General features: G+C 42.5%; 2 protein-coding genes across 5 annotated transcripts; one reads left to right on the top strand and one right to left on the bottom strand.

Moving 5' to 3' along the window:
• Positions 1-83: 83 nt before the first annotated feature.
• On the bottom strand, positions 84-16,287 carry fancg (FA complementation group G). 4 transcript variants are annotated; one of them, XM_040019649.1, is made up of 15 exons: positions 16,275-16,287; positions 8,337-8,461; positions 7,690-7,789; positions 6,673-6,798; positions 6,374-6,546; positions 5,824-5,977; positions 5,368-5,498; positions 5,132-5,278; positions 4,785-4,945; positions 4,602-4,668; positions 4,204-4,520; positions 4,080-4,120; positions 3,814-3,987; positions 3,059-3,173; positions 84-922 (listed from the first exon to the last, which is right to left on the bottom strand). In XM_040019649.1, exons 2-15 carry the CDS (start codon positions 8,403-8,405, stop codon positions 829-831), a joined length of 1,869 nt encoding a protein of 622 aa, XP_039875583.1. In that variant the 5' UTR covers positions 8,406-8,461; positions 16,275-16,287; the 3' UTR covers positions 84-828. The 4 variants fall into 4 exon arrangements, with proteins under 4 accessions (XP_039875583.1, XP_039875584.1, XP_039875585.1 ...); XM_040019652.1 differs by lacking the exons at positions 84-922; positions 16,275-16,287 and adding exons at positions 2,731-2,813; positions 2,913-2,976 and having other exon boundaries at positions 8,337-8,544; XM_040019650.1 differs by lacking the exon at positions 16,275-16,287 and having other exon boundaries at positions 7,690-7,786; positions 8,337-8,543.
• LOC120726233 (neurofilament heavy polypeptide-like) lies at positions 10,700-15,510 on the top strand. Its single transcript, XM_040019646.1, has 4 exons — positions 10,700-11,781; positions 12,991-13,190; positions 13,308-13,432; positions 13,528-15,510. Exons 1-4 carry the CDS (start codon positions 11,031-11,033, stop codon positions 14,843-14,845), a joined length of 2,394 nt encoding a protein of 797 aa, XP_039875580.1. The 5' UTR covers positions 10,700-11,030; the 3' UTR covers positions 14,846-15,510.
• Positions 16,288-17,748: the final 1,461 nt, after the last annotated feature.

Genomic DNA, 17,748 nt, shown 5'->3' with positions numbered 1-17,748 from the left:
TGTAAGATTAAATTTATGGAAGACAGATAACACATGTATGCACACACTTTCAAGGTAAATAATGCATTTTTTCCAAGAAAAAGAACAGGATATACTTCATTTATTCACATTTAAAAAAAAAAAAATGAGACAAGATGTTAGATAGCAATACATTTTTGTAGCTTGAAATTTGATCAAAGACATCCTAAGTAAATTATGTTCCCTTAATGGATTGTCGGCTAACCCATCCACAACACCTCATTCCAAACTTTTTTAACACCAGCCATCACACAGTCTGATATATGGTATGCATCATTTATCAAGGCAGTCCATCATGTAATGATCAATGTCCAGTTTATCTTAATGGAGATGCTGATGGAACAGTTGTCAGCTAGAGTGTGGTATGGTAACTAAGCTGAGTATTATACTGGAGGAACTGGCATGACAGATACTTTTCCCTGTATGGTGTGTGGAGGGGGGACTGCAGTGTAGCTCATTGTTTTGTTTTGTTTTTTGCTTAACCGTTTTTGAAAATTCAGCTGACAGTGCATGTACAGCATATTAAAGGTTTGCTGATGTAGAGAGAACTTTATTGGCTAGATCACCTCACCAGACTTTTCTTTCTTAAAGGCAGTTCAGCAACTCCAAACAATGCATGCCCTAATCTTCCATCATTTCATGCATACAATACACATACACTGTGCCCATCCTTAGTTTCAAATGCTTACAGTAAGCTTTATTTTATTGTCCCTGTAGGTCCATGTTTGTATGGCGTGTGAAATGAAACCAATAGCAAAATCGATCCAGCTCATTAAGTCACAAGTAATTCTTCTTTTGTCTCCAGTCTGATTAGGTAAGGCCAAGTTCCTGTATTCTAAGGCGCAACTCCACAGAGTCCAACAAAGGGCCAGACTGAGGATCCTGTAGGTACAAAGGCAGTTTTCTGCAACACAGACAAAGATTAGAGTCATCATTGCATAGCTAATGTATCTGCATATAGAGAAGTGATTAAACTATCAATCCTAGGGAAAGAGGCAGGGAAGACCCTGGTCAGGTCAGACAACCTTCCACAAATTAGTTTCATCACAAATTAACATAACATGTGTGTCTGTGGGAGGAAGCCAGAATACCCAGAGAGAGAGCCTCCAAACTGTCAGCTTGTATTTTGTGAGGTGACAGTGCTGACCTCTGATAACCACTGGAATAACATCCTGGTCGGGCCAAGTATGTTAAACTCCTGCTTGACAATCCAGCTAAATCAAACTCCACTTTGTGTGTGTAATTAGAAATTATCTCAAATCTCTTTTGAGTGCTTGTTCTTGTTTACATGCAATTTCCAACAAAAAACAACAAGAGCGAGAACAAACAAATTGTCACCTTGTGACTGACTGTCAACCAACAACAATGAAGTTGCTGTTTCATTCATGCTCTATTAAGCCATAAGATGTAATCACTTAATTTTAATTCATCTTTAAGCTTTCTAAGCCACTTTATTTGTCTCCAACTTTTTTTTAGCAATAAGCTACAGACCAACACCTGAAGGAGTGTCAATCCCTGTGCAATTTATTGAGAAACTGCACTGTGTAGCTACAGCACAAATTCCTGATTTATTTAGCTCATCCTTGACCCCAACTAAACGTTTGTGTCTAAGTTGAAGAAATCTCCTCAAGGCATTTGAGAGAAATTGCTTTCATGAGAATGGAAGGAATATACAAACAGCCGGAAAACATTTGCACATAGCGAGAGAAATTGACTGAACCACAGAGGACTAGCGATGGCAATGTTAAGGCTAACTCTTTAATACACATTTGACCTTATATTACCTGGTAACATTTTTTTGTGTATACTAGCAACAAAAAAATGGCACAGCAGTATTTTGGACACATCTGAAACTGTGCTGTAGAGAAGGTTATCTAACAAACTGTGATCCACCACGGATAATCCTGACCACCCCTGCAGAATTTACAGGACATGCAGCTGAAAACCTTCTCCAAACAGGCTAATTTAGGTCCTCACCATAAACACAGATAAAGGAAATCTTTAAAGCTCATCCAGTATCTCCAGATCACAATACATCTGACTAGCTGATCTAACCGTCCACCATATTTTACACTGTCTGACATTTGATGTACTTACTACATTTACACCATTACTGGTTCATTTTATTTTATTGATTTTGAGCCATTTTATTATTGTGTGGTGCAGTTGTGTGATGTTGTATTATTATTATAATAAGCATTTTACATTTGTACTGTATTTAAATATTTAAATTTCTTTCAGTTATATTTTTACCTACCGAGTTTCTTTTTTTCCTCTTTATCTTTATTTAACTTTCTATCATTTCTACCTTAATGCATTATTCAGATTTTCTTGAAATACTGAAGGCTGTTGTAACTCAGGAATTTCCCAACTTATGGGATATATAAAGCACATCTAATGCTTTATAAATATTGCTGTGAATAGGAGTTAAAAGATGTCCACATCTATTGAAATTAATGTTGAAATGATTCTGCTATCGAGTTGTGCCCTAGCCTGGAAATCTATGTGGTTACAGCAATCTGACAGCAGAAGGGTTATTAACATTATGAAAATTCACTGAATGCAAATTGAGGAAAAGCTTTGAATGTGACTTTATCAAAAGACTGAAACAGTGGCACTGGTATAGCTACATATTATACTGTGGTATTGAGAAACCTGCAAAATAAAATAAAAAAATGCATGAATTGTATAAAACTTGCCAAATTCCAAGGTGCGAGTGCCTGTCAGTAGATGCAGCTAAGATATCAGTATGAGAGGCCAGTATGACATCCTTCCTGGATAAAAACATCAATGACCTAGTTTTAAGAAAAAAAAAAAAAAAAAAAAAAAAACCTAGGCGACATCTTTTTCGAGCTGTTGTGTTCACAAGATATTCAGAAAACTTGACCTCTAACCTTGACCTTATCATGCTCCCCAACTGTGTCCCGGAGTTCCAGTCACCATAGGATCAAATATCTTCTACAGTATGACGTACAGCAGTTAACATTATAAACTTCAAATGTAGTGACGGCATTTAACAATACAAGAATGAAAGCCTTACTCCACTGAGGTCTGAGTCGTGAGGCTCCAGGTCTTTTCCCAGCAAGCTGCTGCCTCGTGCTTCCTGCCAAGCCTCCATAGCACCTCACCGCACCACAGCCCAGCTCCTGTATAATCTGAGACAACACATACAGCACAACGACATGTTATAGCACAATACCATGTAAATCAAATCCACACTCAATACAATCCTCTGGTCTACAGTGTTATGGCCCCTCCCCTTTTTGTCTCTGCAGGGTTTCCTCCTGCAGAGGACAGTGGTGGAGAGGGTCATTGGGATAATTGGTTTACACCTGTGTAGCATATTCCACATGGTTTAAGCAGGCCTGAGCTCCTAGGAATGACACCTCCAGATTTTGTCTGTTTCCTCTTTCACACCGATGCCAACATCAGCACATACATGTAATGCTCATCCGTGCATCCATGTAATGACTGATACTTCTGACTCCTCATACCTCATGTTTATTAGTTTTCTTTATGGTAAATAAAACAATGATGAGCAATACAACCTGTCTTGTGTCCCCTATTTGTCACTGAGTGTGGGCCAATAGTGAAGAACAGTGTGATAAATGTTACATATAAGAAAAAAAGTATTAAATACACTGATGTATAAGATTAGGAGTCTATGACTTATATTATTTTCTCTTTGTATGACCAGCTAGCTACAATGACAGAGTACTGCTGATATATCAAATGTCAGAAATAGCTTCAACTTCTGCTATTCACAGGATTAAGTTACAGCTGTGGCGTGTATACCTGGGAAGGCCTGCAGGCTGAGCTGGAGGTCCCTCAGCGCCTCTCTCAGCTGGTCCATCTGGGTGAAGCTGATACCCCTCCATGCTAGTGAAAGCCCCTTCATTCTTTGCAGGGTGCAGAGATCTTTCCCATGCTTAACATTCACATCTGCAGCAGGGATCTGTGGTTGGAAATCTGTAATCGACCATAAAATACAGAAAATAACAGAAAGACAGAAAAAAAGGCAAAAGTCTCCCAAGTATTTATAAACTCATTAAGGTATTCACCTCTGTTTTTTAAGTGCACCTTCACCAGCAGGTTGATGCACCTGTAATACAGAATGCAGTGTTTTGTTTTGTTTTAATAACTGAATTACGCTGAAACAAGTAAAATTACTCTCATCTCTCACACCTCGTGTAATGAGTCACAGCTTGTTTCCAGTCCTTCAAGTGAGCGTGGCAGTGACCCTGGAGGAGGTAGGCAGCTGCAGCCCAGAGGAGCATCGCCACCTTATCTTCACCCTCCACACTCAGACCCCTCGCGTCTCCTCCAATTCCTTCCTCTGGCTCTTCCAACACCACTTTCTCTGGTACCAGCTCCAGTGTCGTGCTGATGACTTCATTGCAGAGCGCCATACAATCTGCAGGACGCCGGGTAAAGAGCAAGGCAGTGCCAGCCTCCAGGTAAAGCTCCGGCATCCTGGGTAGGACAGAAACCTCAGCATCAACCTGAGGCAAACAAATACATGTCATTGAACCCATTAAGGAGAATTGAATTGTGATTTTGTTTGTTATTATTTTCACTCTTACTGCATGTTGATCCTCTGAGTGAAGAGCAGCCAGCAGATCCAGATAATGTTCAACACCCTCAGTAACCCTGCAGAAACATCAGCAACACTCCACTGTTAATACAAGTATACTTTTGTCCTCCTCTCTATTGCCATTTTCTGTGTTGGAGTAGAGGTCAGCTAGCATCCCTGCTGCTCTTCTTACCTGCCACTGAGCACACACTTGAGGGCAAGGCTGTAAAGTACACTTAGGGCAGACGGGACTGAAAGCAGGCTGCTTAGTGAATGGCTACTGAGGAGTAAGGACGGAGAGAAGGGATGGATACCTCCCAGAAAGGGCTCTGTAGCAAGGGGCAACATCAAAGTCTGTGGGAAAAGATAGGTCTGATGTTTGATGCAGGCCTGAATTTAACTGAAAATATTAATAAACTTCTTTCTCTTCATCTGTGAGGCTTCTAACTTAAAAATATATGTACATGCAGGGATTACCAGCATCCTTTCTCTCGTCTGCATGTATGGGCTGTATATGGAGAGTGTATGTGCATCACTCACTGAGTGCAGTAGGCGAAGAGCCTGTATCTCAGCCTGTGTGTTTCCCAGCTGTCTATAGATGAGCATGCTTCGGTACAGAGCACACACACAACGGGAGTCTGTCTCGAGTGCCCTCTTGTAACACTGCAGTGCCATCTGTGGGCGGTTCTAGAGACAATCGGAAAGACAAACACTAACTTCAGATAACTGCTTAAAGGCTGCTCTTTTGTTTATATGATTACAGTGCATGTGTATACCATATGAGCGAGGCAGGAGCCTGAAAGAAGGTGTGTATATGCCACTAGAGCCCTGGTAGCTGGCAGGGCAGAAGCCGCCTGTAGATCAGACAATACTTCTGAACTCCGACCCTCATTCAGCTTTTCTGCACCTTTTTTAAACATGTGGAGTCACACAGAGGAAGTCTATGAATACATCACAGTCATATTTCACCATCATCAGTGTTCATAGCTGTCGCTAGTGTAAAAAGATACATTAGCAACACACAAACCTTTAAACATGTCACAAATACTGATTTTGGAAGCATGTAATAATAGTTTGCTGACAAGGGATCGCCAAGGTGAAATGTTAATTTGCAAAGCAGAGAGGAGAAATCTACACTATGACTTGTCCCTTATTAAATATGGTAGCAGGAGCAGAAACAACTAAAACTGAGCCTCAAAAATACATTGCTAAAAAGCATGAATGTAGCCAACCTTGAGCAATGGAAGTGCAGATCTGTAATAATTCGGTAAGCCTTTTCAGTTCCATCACCAACAGAGGACTCTTTGACAACCTTCCTTTTGCCTCGCTTGGACTGCCATCCCCAACTCCATCACATACTATCTCACAAAGAGAAGACATCTGCTCCTGCATGACATGAAAAAATACAATAACTGAACAAAAACAAATCCAAGATCAAACTTCCATCTCCACTCGACAGATGGGGACTGCACACAGGTCTTTAAATGCTTATACACTGTGGAGTATCATCAATGTAGTTTGTATTACATGCAGTGACAGAAAACACTGGGATAGCATGAATCCAACAAATAACTGTGGGAAAATAGTTTCTACCAACTCTGTGTCAGGTGACTTAATTTCTACAAGGTAACAAAGAACAAGTCAAAATCAGCACAGTGATTTTTCCCATATAAAGCAGTTAAACAGGCATCTCATGTGGCTAATCAATGCATAGATCCTATAGTTTGTTTAAAACTAAAAAGAAAGTAGAAAGGCGTGGACATAACCTAAAAATCATCTTACCTGTAATTCCCCTATATTTTCTAGCTGGCATTTGGCCAGCCATAGTGCCCACTGCAGACAGAGGAGGTACAAAACATGAGGATGCAAAGCTGTGTTTCCTGCTGATTTAAGCCCTGCTCTCCAAAGCACAAGCGGATCAGAAGTATCAGCGTTATTTCCTGTCACCTGTAACACTGTAAAGAACAATGGCAGGCTGTAAAATTCACACTTGAGAATCTCTGAACTTACAAAAATTTGGATTTGTGGCATTAGTTCCTGAATCATATCATATATGGCCATTTTTTCACACAGAGGCTTACCTCGCTCAGTGGCTTCTTTGAGGAGCAGCTCAGCTTCTGAAAATTGAGACTGAGCAGTAAAGCATACACACGTATTGTACACCACTGCCAACTCCAGCTGCGAGTGATCTACATGAGGAGCAATACCTGTGGAGGAGAGACGCGTAGAAAGAAGCTGCATTGAGGTAAATTATACGGTGTAATGATTTCCTTTTTCAAATATATATTTGTCACACTTGCATGTTTCAGATCATTAAACTAATTTCAATATTAGACAAAGATAAACTGAGTTTGTTTTTTTTATTAAACCTTCAAAAAGTTCAACCTTTCATTTCATCAGCCTACAAAATATTCTCCTGTCTTGGGGATCGAGAAGTCTTTGTGTTTGAGCAGTGGTTTTCTCCTTGAACTCTCCTATGGATCCCATTGTTGTCCAGTCTCTTTCTTATTATTGAATCATCAACTCTGACCTTAACTGAGACATATGAAGTCTGCAGTTCTTTAATGTTGTTCTGGGGTATTTTCTGACCTCCTGGATGAGGCGTCGCTGCACTCTTGGAGTAATTTTGGCCTCCTGGCCACTCCTGAGAAGTTTCCCCACTGTTCCAAGTTTTTCTCCATTTGTGTATGATGGCTCTTACTGTGGTTCACTGGAATCCTAAATCCTTAGGAAATTGCTTTGTAGCCCTTTCCGGACTGAAGGATGTCAGTGAATTTGTTTCTCGGGTGGTTCTTGGGGTCGTGGCATGATGTGTTGCTTTTTGAGAACTTTTCACTTTGTCAGACTGTTTTAATTTAAGAGATTTCTTGATTCAGCTGGTCTGGCAGTAATCAGACCTGGGTGTGGCTAGTGAACCTATTCTCAGCTTTCCGAGGTGGGTAGGTTTGGATAGCTTTTTTTAATGAATAGCTCTTAATAAATGAACTAATCACTTACATTTAAAAAATGCTTTTTGTATTTACCTAAATTATCTGTGTCTAATATTAACATTTGTGATGATTTGAAAAATAAAATGTGACAAATATATCACATAGTACCTTGGATTTTCCTCAAAAGTTTGTGAAATTCAGAGGAACACCACCTCAGGCTGGACTGGCTGTGGTCTCGGCTCACAGCACCTCCAGCTGCCTCCTGCTGCTGAAACAATCAAGTGAAAGCAAAATGACACCATGGTCAGGATGTACCACAGTGTCGGATAAATTTATGTCAGATACCTTCATGAGAGTATTTTTGAGCGCACTTCACATTGCAAACTACCATCATGAGGGATACCCCCTACTCCTTTCTTATGTTTGGTATAAGTGGCTTTGTGTAACTTAACGCTGTTCATCGTCTCCAATAATAATCCAAAACAATATCATAAAGAAGACTTCATGACTTGTTCTCCAGGTAGAGTATTTTACATAATTGTATAACACCTTAATACATACGCAAACCTCTTCTATTTCTGTATTATGTTACGGTAGGGAGGCTAATATACAATCATTGAAGAAAAAGACAGCACAGAAGGACTTCAGTCTGTCAGGAGAAAAACTGGCTCTGTTTTACATTTTAGCACATGAATTAAACTATGAGATTTTTAGTCATCTAATCTATTCGCAGTTACAGTTTTATTTGATGTTAGTATTGCTAATTAATCGCAGAGCTGTGATTAAATGTAGACCTGCTAGCCGGCCTTACCCACCTTACACTTATTTACCAACTCGTTGTTCTCCTGACTCCACTTCTCGAGTAAAGAGGGCGGCTGATACATTTTAACCACACATCACATCGGTGTTTGGTGAAAAAGCTGGAGTGGTTTCGTTTGAACTTTCCCTCGTTTGTCAGAGAGAAGCGAGCAACACAGGAAATAAAACGTTACAGGCTGAGTGGCAGCGGGGCTCTGCTGCCCCCTGTGGACACATGTGGGGACGACACCGGCATTCTGCTGACTGACCAGCAGGTGGTGCTGTGACGGAGTCAAGTTTAGATGCTTTCTAGAAAGTTCAATCTCTGGGTCTGGCAGAGCCATGATCAAGCTGTGAGCTACTTCTCTATGGTCAGTAAATTTCCACAGTTACAAAGCTATTTTTTATTATCTGCATGACTGCTGTGTAGTTCTGAAAAAAAGCACCAGCCTCAGTTACATGCATAAACATGCATGCACACATACTCAAACACACAGAAGTCTAATGTAAGGAAACACTATCTAAAACCTTAATTGAATTACAGCTGATTCATCCGTTAGACTTCGGACTACCATTTTTCTGGATGTCATTCGCAAGGTGACTCCCTGTTTTGTCCCCCAGTTCCAGTCACACCCTGTCATCCCTCCTTCAGTGCATCCACTTGTTCCCTGACGACTGTGTTCTTCGTTGTCTGCCTTCCAACACAGCCTTGCAGCTCTTCTGTTCTCTGATAGTCTCAAATCACTGAAATGTCTAAATATACCCCTCTGAAACAAGGGAAACTCCACAGCCGAAACTCAGTGCACCTGCAAATGCAAGATATCATTCCTCTGGGACAGGTTTCACTTTTTTCTGACGTTTTCCTCTGCATCGATTCTGCTATTTTCCATCTCTGTATCTGTCTCACTCTGCTGCTGTCTGCCCATCCATCGCTTCAAGGACAAGGCCGCTACATGGCAACATCCTTTGTGCTCTTCTATCAAAAGCTTTTGCAGTGGCAGTCATCAAGCTTTCAGCTATATTGAAAAATGTGACTGATTAAGTCACCTATGCCAGCACAGGAGAGAGGATTATGTTAATTCTGAGAAGCAAAAGCAGGAGACAGACTGCAGGTGACCTGTTATTTGGAGGTCATATTCCAAGCAATATATCTTAGTTTAGCTGTTACGAGATTTTTGGTTTCAAGTAACAGATACTCGTGCTTTCAGGCCAGACTGTTTTGAGTTACTGCAATAACTGCTGATAAACCTCAGATCTGGCCTGCTGCTTATATTTCATGTGCACTTACATTTTGACATGCGCTACAGAAAGTGCCTTTCACAGCAGAATCCTGTCATCTCTGTTGCATTATCCTCATCTATAAAACATGCAGCCAGTGGATGGAGGGGCTGTGACGCATGTAATTCCTATGCTGGAGAACCCCCACCACCCCACCCCAAACGTGTGAGACGTGATGCAAAGCACACAGAGACTTTTGCGTGTTTCATTACAAATGTAGCACATCTGCTATAGAGCACTTAAGTGTCACACATATATGGGTGTCACTGAACTGATGACATTAATGTTACAATAACAAAGAATGGCTGAAAATTAGAAATCGCTGCTGTCTGCTAAATGGTGGATTCTTCCAAATATTTGCTCATATTAAAGGTGAGGCCTACAGTTTCCCTTTAAGGTAGAATAAACTCACTCACCCTGAGTGATCAATAGGTGCTGTATGTGCTCTTCAGAACTGCTCCTCTTCTCAGAGCAGACATCTCTTTAGATCAGCAGAGACAGCTGTTTGGGGTTTCTGTGAATGCTGTATCAGTGTAACTCATGCTGCTGTTTTTGGTTTCTGTGTCATTTGTGTGCATCACACACTCAACCTGCAATCAGATTCTGCACATGTTAAAATTGCTCTCTCAAAAAGAAGCAGAAACTAAGTGATGGGAAGCTGCTTTCTGAAAAGGGGAAAGAAGGAAATACTCTTTGTGTGTGTGCCTGTACTAAAAGAAGGAGTCTGTCAATGGCCCAGCAGTTGAGTTGAGTCCCAGGGGGTATGGCTGTGGATCTGCAAACTCACACTGCAGCAGTGAAGCTACAGAGAGCATCAGCAGAACACAGTGGACACCCACACAATCAGTCACAGATGGAAATGAGCAAATTTGCTAAAATCATTTACAGTTTGTTACATTTTAAAGTGGTATTTATTATTAAGATGAGTTGTCCCTATTAAAGAAACATATTAGAAAGAAGGTCCACCAGGACTTTAGCCACATGTATGCCCACAGTATTCCCATGTGTTTTTAAATATATATATTTTTAAAACTGTGTAAAGAAACCCAGAAGCAGACATTTGTGAATATGGTTAAAATTATTTATATTACAATCTTGTTTTGAAACATCGCCTAGATATTTCCAGGTGCAGTTTTGGATGCTTAAAAAACATATCGCATGTTATAGTCCCAATATTTAGGATTGTTCCGTCAGTAAAGTATCCCCTCATCAACACCTCTAATGCCTTCAAAATACATACTTATCATCAGGATCCTACACTAACGGGAGCGAGTATCGTCTTGCCATTCCTGCGCAGCCGGTAGTTTTCTGAGGAAAAGGTATCTCTTTAAAAACGAGCGTGTCTTGGTGCTGACTACTGTCTTTTCCCTCCCTCCTATAAAAGCTGATCGCTCTCCCTCCTACTGCAGTCAGTTCTCACCGGCCCAGCCAACATGAGTTTCACGGTAGAGCATCACTTCATGGGCCCGAGCTCGTACCGCAAGGCTCGGCCCGCCTCCGTGTCCTCCAGCGGCTTTCACTCCCAGCGCCGTCGCCTCACTTACAGCCAGCCATCCTCAATCGACAGCTTGGAGACCTTTAACGGCGACATGACTCGGAAGAGCGAGAAAGAGATCCTGCAAGCTCTGAACGACCGGTTCGCCGGCTACATCGACAAGGTGCGCAACCTGGAGATGCACAACCGCAACCTGGAGGCGGAAGCGGCGGCGCTGCGGCAGAACCAAGCCGGGCGCGCCTCGGTCGGGGAGCACTACGAGAGGGAACTGGGTGACCTCAGGGGTCTCCTGCAGCAGCTGACCGGGGAGAAGGCCCGCGCGGCTGTTGAGCACGAGCACTTGGAAGAGGACATCCAGCACCTGCGGGTCAGGCTGGAGGATGAAGCGCGGAACCGGGAAGAGTTGGAGGCTGCCGCTCGCGCTATGAAAAAGTACGTCGAGGAGTGCCGGCTGGTACGCCTGGAGCTAGACAAGAAGCTCCGTGCGCTGGAAGAGGAGGCCGCTTTTCTTAAGAAGAACCACGAGGAAGAAGTGGCGGAGCTCTTGGAGCAGATTCAGAGCGCGCAGGTGAGCTTCGACATGCGGGACACCCTGAAGGCGGACGTCACCACCGCACTGCGAGAGATCCGCTCGCAGCTGGACAGTCACGCATCCAAGACCTCAGTGCACGCCGAGGAGTGGTTCAAAGGTGAGTCCGATCAAAAAAGAGGAGGAAAGTTTATTGAAACGATCAAAAGTCTTCTCCGTGCGTAAAGTCATGTTTGTCCGCTGTCCGTGGTGCTGAAGTGTGCCTCATGGATCCACATCGGGATTTATTTGAGGCGTCTCCGACTGTTACGTTGGAATGTTGGTTGATAACATTTATTAATCTATCACATCGAAAACTTTAGAGGTTAAATTACAAGTGACGAATTACGCGAAAGAAGCAAGATAACCAGTTTGGAAATGCGCAAATAAATACATAAAATAATAATAATCACTTAAATAATATCAATAATTTGCCTTTTATCTTAGTTGGTGCCCTTTTCTATGACTGCGCAGTTGCGGCATAGTGACCTTTTAAAAAAATATAAAAAAAATTAAAGGCCAGCCCTGCAGAGGTGAGGTGGCACACAGCGAAGAGACTACGATTAATTTGCACTCTTGCCGGCTAGCAGTGGGTGTTCACTGCGTGTTTCTCTTTTTGCTGTGCTGATGGATCTGACCCTGGACTTCCACGAGTAGAAAAGTACCTTTCAAGGTCGCGGCGGGCTGATAATGTTTCATCAGTCGGTCGTGCTTTTTACAGCCATCTTCTCCTGGCTGATGTGATTAATAAAAGCACCTGGACGTAGATCTGATGCATAGAATTACTAGCAAAGCAATAAGTGAGACATGATCTTACAGCCACTGTGAGCAGCACTTAGACACAGCCCTTCTGACTTTTATGGTGCTACATAAACACACTGCTGACAACTTTGAAGGCCCAGAAGGGTTTCCTGCCCATTGTAGTTTTGGGTATGTCAAAGGACATATTGGTCTATACCCAATCCCTCTCAGTAGGTGTACATTTTGACCTGGTACAGCTAGTAAAAAGTACAAACAAATTGACCTTCTTTGAGTCCAGCTGACTGCAGCAGTGGTTTATTCATGCTTGGATGCGGGAGGGAGCTGAGTCAGACTATTGACTGGCAGCTGGACAGTGTCAAGGTTACAGAGGATCTTTGTAGTAACTGTCTGTTCTCTAAAGCAGGAATGGTTAAATATTTTCAGTTAAAAAAAGGCCTACGTCTTTAGACTCAAAATGTTCCCCTTTCTTTTAAAAGTATGCATATGTGTCATGTTTCAGGCAATTATCTTAATTAAAAGTGATTTCTAAACATGTTATGTACTTTTTAAAATTCGTTTTTTTCCACAGTGCGCATGGAGCATCTGTCCGAGGCTGCTCGGTCTAACCAGGATGCAATCCGTGGAACCCAGGAAGAGATTGCAGAATACCGCCGCCAGCTCCAGAGCCGCACCATTGAGCTGGAGACTCTTCGAGGAACCAAGGAGTCACTGGAGAGGCAGCGTATAGAGAGTGAAGACAGACACCAAGACGACCTCAACTCACTACAGGCAAGGCATCAGCACAGACATGCAGAAAAAGCAGAAATGCACCAATACTGCAAATCTCTTTTCAGACACTTGATGAATGATATGTGACCAGAGAGGATGTTTACGTTTGTTTTGCAGGAAACCATCAATCAGCTAGACAACGAGTTAAAAACTACAAAATGGGAGATGGCTAGCCAGCTAAAAGATTACCAGGAGCTTCTGAATGTGAAGATGGCTCTGGATATCGAAATTGCTGCTTACAGGTTAGTTGGGATCTAAAAAATGTAACTTTAAATTGGTTTCTTTATGCTAAAAGTGATTAACACTTTCATTCTCTGTGTTCTTGTCTTCCAAACAGGAAACTACTGGAGGGAGAGGAGAATCGCTTTGTGTCAGGTGGAGGCCCATACTCCTACCTGGAAAGCAGAATCTCTGCCCACTTGAAAGTAAAAGGAGAAGAGATCTCTGATACAGTCATTGTAGAGGAACAGACAGATGAAACACAGGTGACGGAGGTGACAGAGGAAGCAGATGAAGATGAGGAGGAAAAGAAAGAAGAAGATGAAGAAGAAGCAGAGGAAGGAGAGGGTGAAGAAACCAAAGAAGAAGAGGGTGAAGAAGAAGGTGAGGAAAAAGGAGATGAGAAGCAGGAAGGAGAGGGAGAGGAAGAAAAAGAGGAGGAAAAGGAAGAAGAGGGAGAGGAAGAGGAGAAAGGAGAGGAAGAAAAGGCAGGTGAAGAAGAAGAAAAGTCCAAATCTCCAGAAAAAGCTGCTTCCCCTCCTTCAAAATCTCCTCAATCTAAATCTCCTACTGTCAAATCACCAGAATCTAAATCGCCACAAAAATCACCAGAAGCCAAATCACCAGCAGCCAAATCCCCAATGCCCAAATCACCTGCCAAGTCCCCTGCAGCCAAGTCTCCTGCAGGAGATGAGTCAAAGTCACCCGTGTCCAAATCCCCACCCAGCAAGTCTCCTGAGTCCAAATCTCCTCCTCCCAAGAGCCCTGAACCAAAGTCTCCAGAGAAGGAGAAGGCCAAACCATTTTCTGCCAAAGACATCCCTAAAAAAGAGGAAAAAGAGGAGAAAAAAGAGAAGCCTCAGCCTGTCAAAGAGGAAAAGAAGGAGAAAGAGCAGCCTGTGAAGGAGGAGAAGAAGCAGGAACCCAAAGAGAAAGAACCAGAGAAGGTGGACAAACCTGAAACAAAGAAAGAAAGCAAAGAAGAGGAAACACCAAAAAAGGAAGAGGCTTCAAAACCTGTAACTCCCAGCAAGCCTGCTGAGGACAAGCCAGCCCCCAAGTCTGAGGCTAAAGAGAGTACTCCCCCTGCCAAGGAGGAGGAGAAGCCCTCTGCTCCTAAATCAGAGAAGGCCGAACCTGAGGCAAAGCCAGCTGCTAAAGCAGAGCCTGAGAAAACAGAGAGCAAGAAGGAGGAGAAGAAGCCAGAGGAGAAGAAACCAGAGGAGAAAAAAACAGAGGAGAAGAAGCCAGAAGAGAAGCCTAAAGCAGAGCCTGAGAAAAAAGATAGCAAGAAAGAGGAGAAGAAGCCAGAGGAGAAAAAGGAGGCTAGTAAAGAAGAGAGTAAAGAGGTGAAGGAAGGAGCAAAGACGGAGAAGGCTGAGAAATCTTCTGGCACTGAGTCAAAGGAAAGCAAGGAGGAGAAACCCAAGAAGTAAGACAAAAATGCTGCATTTCAGGGCTAGAGGAGGAGATGCCAAAGATCTGTGATGGAGGGAGGTGAGGTGAGGAAAGGGCAAAAAGTGACTGAAGAGAAAGAGAAGCTGGATGTACCCAGCAGTTCAGATTGGCAATAAAATGCCCAAAGCCAAGCAGGTAACAGTATGTAAGCAATAGTGATTTCTGTAGCAAATACCCCCCCGCTCCCTACGTATGGCCATTATATGCCCCTGATGCTTCTGATGTATGACTGTAGTGAATGCAGAATGCTCTTAAACTCTTTATCAGAATGTGACAACTGCCCTTAATCAATATCAAGTGCATTTAAACAGGATTCCCGCTGATGGGGGCAGGAGGACCCTGCTGCACCTACGCAAGCCTTCAAGGGTAGAGATGTCAAACCAATGTCTAGCTAAAGATTGTCACAGATATTGAATATGAAAACTTATATTTAGGGAAACACAAATGTTATATTTACAAATGAATAAATAAGGAAGACTTGAATTTTGCTTGTTGTGCACCTTAATGCAGCTTCTCCTTACAGGTGAACTGGAGTGTCTCACTCTTCTAGTCTGCAGTGTTAGGACAATGATGACTGTGCTCTGTATAAACTGCTGAGAATATGCAATATGAAACACAAAAATAAAGAATGAAAAATGAAGCACACAAGGCTTGGCGGCTTTTCTTCATGTATGCAGAAATCTGCAGCTTATTAAAGTGAAGATTAATAAAGTGTCAAGAGAAATCCTACGAGGTGCGATGCCAAAAGATAAACGCTGCGAGTTATTGCACTGCATTGCGGCTGTGGAGAGGGGGAGCTGTACCCACTCTCCAAAGCTGCTGCACCCTTCCTCACATCCCACAGACCGCGTTCATGTATAAATCAAGAGCAGTGTCGCCGGCTCGCACAGACTCTCTCGCTCATTTCCAAGGCCTGTCTCATTACAAACAGGAGCAGAGGACGCACATTTATCTTAGGATTGTTAATTAAAAATCACCAGAATGATCAAATTGTCCTACAGGCACAGCCATAAAATTAAACAGAGCAGGCTTTTGCTTTGAAACGTATAAATTAATAAGAAATGCAAATCCTCCTCTGTCACTTGTGGTTTGGTAATATTTTGAAATATTCAGAGATTTCTTTTGTTTCACAGAAAAAAAAATGTGTGGTTACTTTTAATAGGATTTCCTAATGAGTGCTGGTGAAAAAGACATTCACTACCATCCTACTGAAAAGCAGGTAACTGTTAGATTTGTGCCCTCACCAAAAGCTTCTCTTTCTTGGTGAAACACTGACATTGGACACACTTTGGCTGACATTGTGAGGCTCTCTCTCCTGGCACGACTGCACGCCCCTGTAATCCAATTTCACTGCATCTAATAGATGGCTGTGTATTAATGAGATCAGCGACCGTGTCATTAAAAAACCAGAGTCGGAAGACGGAGATTGCTTTGACTGCTGTCACTGCCATCTGTTGTTAAACAGAAATTGACTGTTTTATTGATGATTGTGTACTCTGTAAAGTTTATTTTTTTCCAAAACATTTACATCATTGCTAAATGTGACTGCTCTCGGTGCAAACTGAACAAAAGTGAACCAATATAAGATCCATCAATTTTAACTGCTCGTCCTCTTTGGGGTCGCAGAGCCTATCCCAGCTGTCACAAGGCGGGAGAGGTACATCCTGGATAGATTGCCAGTCTCTCACAGGGCGAACAGAGATACACATTCACACCTACGGCCCATTTAGAATCACAAGTTAACCTAACGTGCATGTCTTTGGCCTGTTGGATGAAACTGGAGTACAGGGGGAACATGCACACTCTACACCAGGGGTCCCCAATCCCAGTCCACAAGGGCCGGTGTCCCTGCAGGTTTTAGATCTCACCCTGGTTTAACACACCTGAATCACATGATTAGTTCATTACCAGGCCTCTGGAGAACTTCAAGACATGTTGAGAACGTAATCTATCCATTTAAATCAGCTGTGATGGATCAAGGACACATCTAAAACCTGCAGGGACACCGGCCCTCGTGGACTGGGATTGGGGACCCCTGCTCTACACAGTGGCTGGGTGGTGCGTTCATACCCAGTGAGCTCGCAGTGCAAACCAATTCACCATGACACACTGGAAAACACTTCAGTATTCACATTTCATCATGGACGATCACTCACAACTTCGTACTGGTTAGCGGTGACTCTTAACTCCAAATGGGGATAGGCTGGCTCAACAATATGCTTGTAAGATGCTCCCATAGCTTTGCACAGCCAACAGACACTCATCTGTTGGGCTTCATGTTTGTGCTATTGGTAAGCTTTACAGTATTCTCAATCTATTGAATCATTTTGTACCATTTACCAGTCTCATCTCAACCATTAGCATTTACTGCCCATTTTCCAATAAGTAATGCTTCCTTTCTCTTGCAATTACAGACATCTATTTCCATGCATCTGTGCAGCATTGGATTCCTAGATTCGATTACCTGCTGCTGGATCTTTGCTGCAACACACAAGAGCAAAGGAGAGAGATTCTTCTATAAAGCTAAAGCTAGCTAATCATTAAATGACTGTTTTCCTTGACTTTAGCATCAAGTCAGAAATTGAGGATCAGTATCCTACATGAAAACGTGTTGCTCTTTACTGAAACTATGATGATAAATGAGAAGTCAAAGGTTAACAGCAGACAATTGACCAAATACTTTATTCAATGCGAGAGATCCTCTGTGGAAATGACTCAGCTATATCCAGCACTGAACCACAATGGCATAATAATCAGCAAGCTCAGACGACACCTATAAATAGAGCAGCACTCAGAGAGGTGAGGGTGGAGAGGAAGGAATGGGGATAAAACAGAAACATTTTGTGTGCACAACAAAGCCTGTATGCAACGAAGGAAGACA

This window comes from Simochromis diagramma, unplaced genomic scaffold, assembly GCF_900408965.1.
Source record: "Simochromis diagramma unplaced genomic scaffold, fSimDia1.1 OVJJ01000822.1, whole genome shotgun sequence".
NCBI classification, from domain to species: Eukaryota; Metazoa; Chordata; class Actinopteri; order Cichliformes; family Cichlidae; genus Simochromis; species Simochromis diagramma.
This window is presented reverse-complemented; position numbering and strand designations above follow the sequence as displayed.

What these genes read in the sequence shown, in the direction of transcription:
- LOC120726233 (XM_040019646.1), top strand. Translation starts at nt 11,031, where the DNA reads ATGAGTTTCACGGTAGAGCATCACTTCATGGGCCCGAGCTCGTACCGC. An exon ending in CGCCGAGGAGTGGTTCAAAG is followed by an intron (nt 11,782 to 12,990) that starts GTGAGTCCGATC and finishes TTTTTTCCACAG; the next exon opens with TGCGCATGGAGCATCTGTCC. An exon ending in ATCGAAATTGCTGCTTACAG is followed by an intron (nt 13,433 to 13,527) that starts GTTAGTTGGGAT and finishes TCTTCCAAACAG; the next exon opens with GAAACTACTGGAGGGAGAGG.
- fancg (XM_040019649.1), bottom strand. Translation starts at nt 8,405, where the DNA reads ATGTATCAGCCGCCCTCTTTACTCGAGAAGTGGAGTCAGGAGAACAAC. An exon ending in ACTTTTGAGGAAAATCCAAG is followed by an intron (nt 6,799 to 7,689) that starts GTACTATGTGAT and finishes TCTCCTCCACAG; the next exon opens with GTATTGCTCCTCATGTAGAT. An exon ending in CAGCCTGCAGGCCTTCCCAG is followed by an intron (nt 3,174 to 3,813) that starts GTATACACGCCA and finishes GTGTTGTCTCAG; the next exon opens with ATTATACAGGAGCTGGGCTG.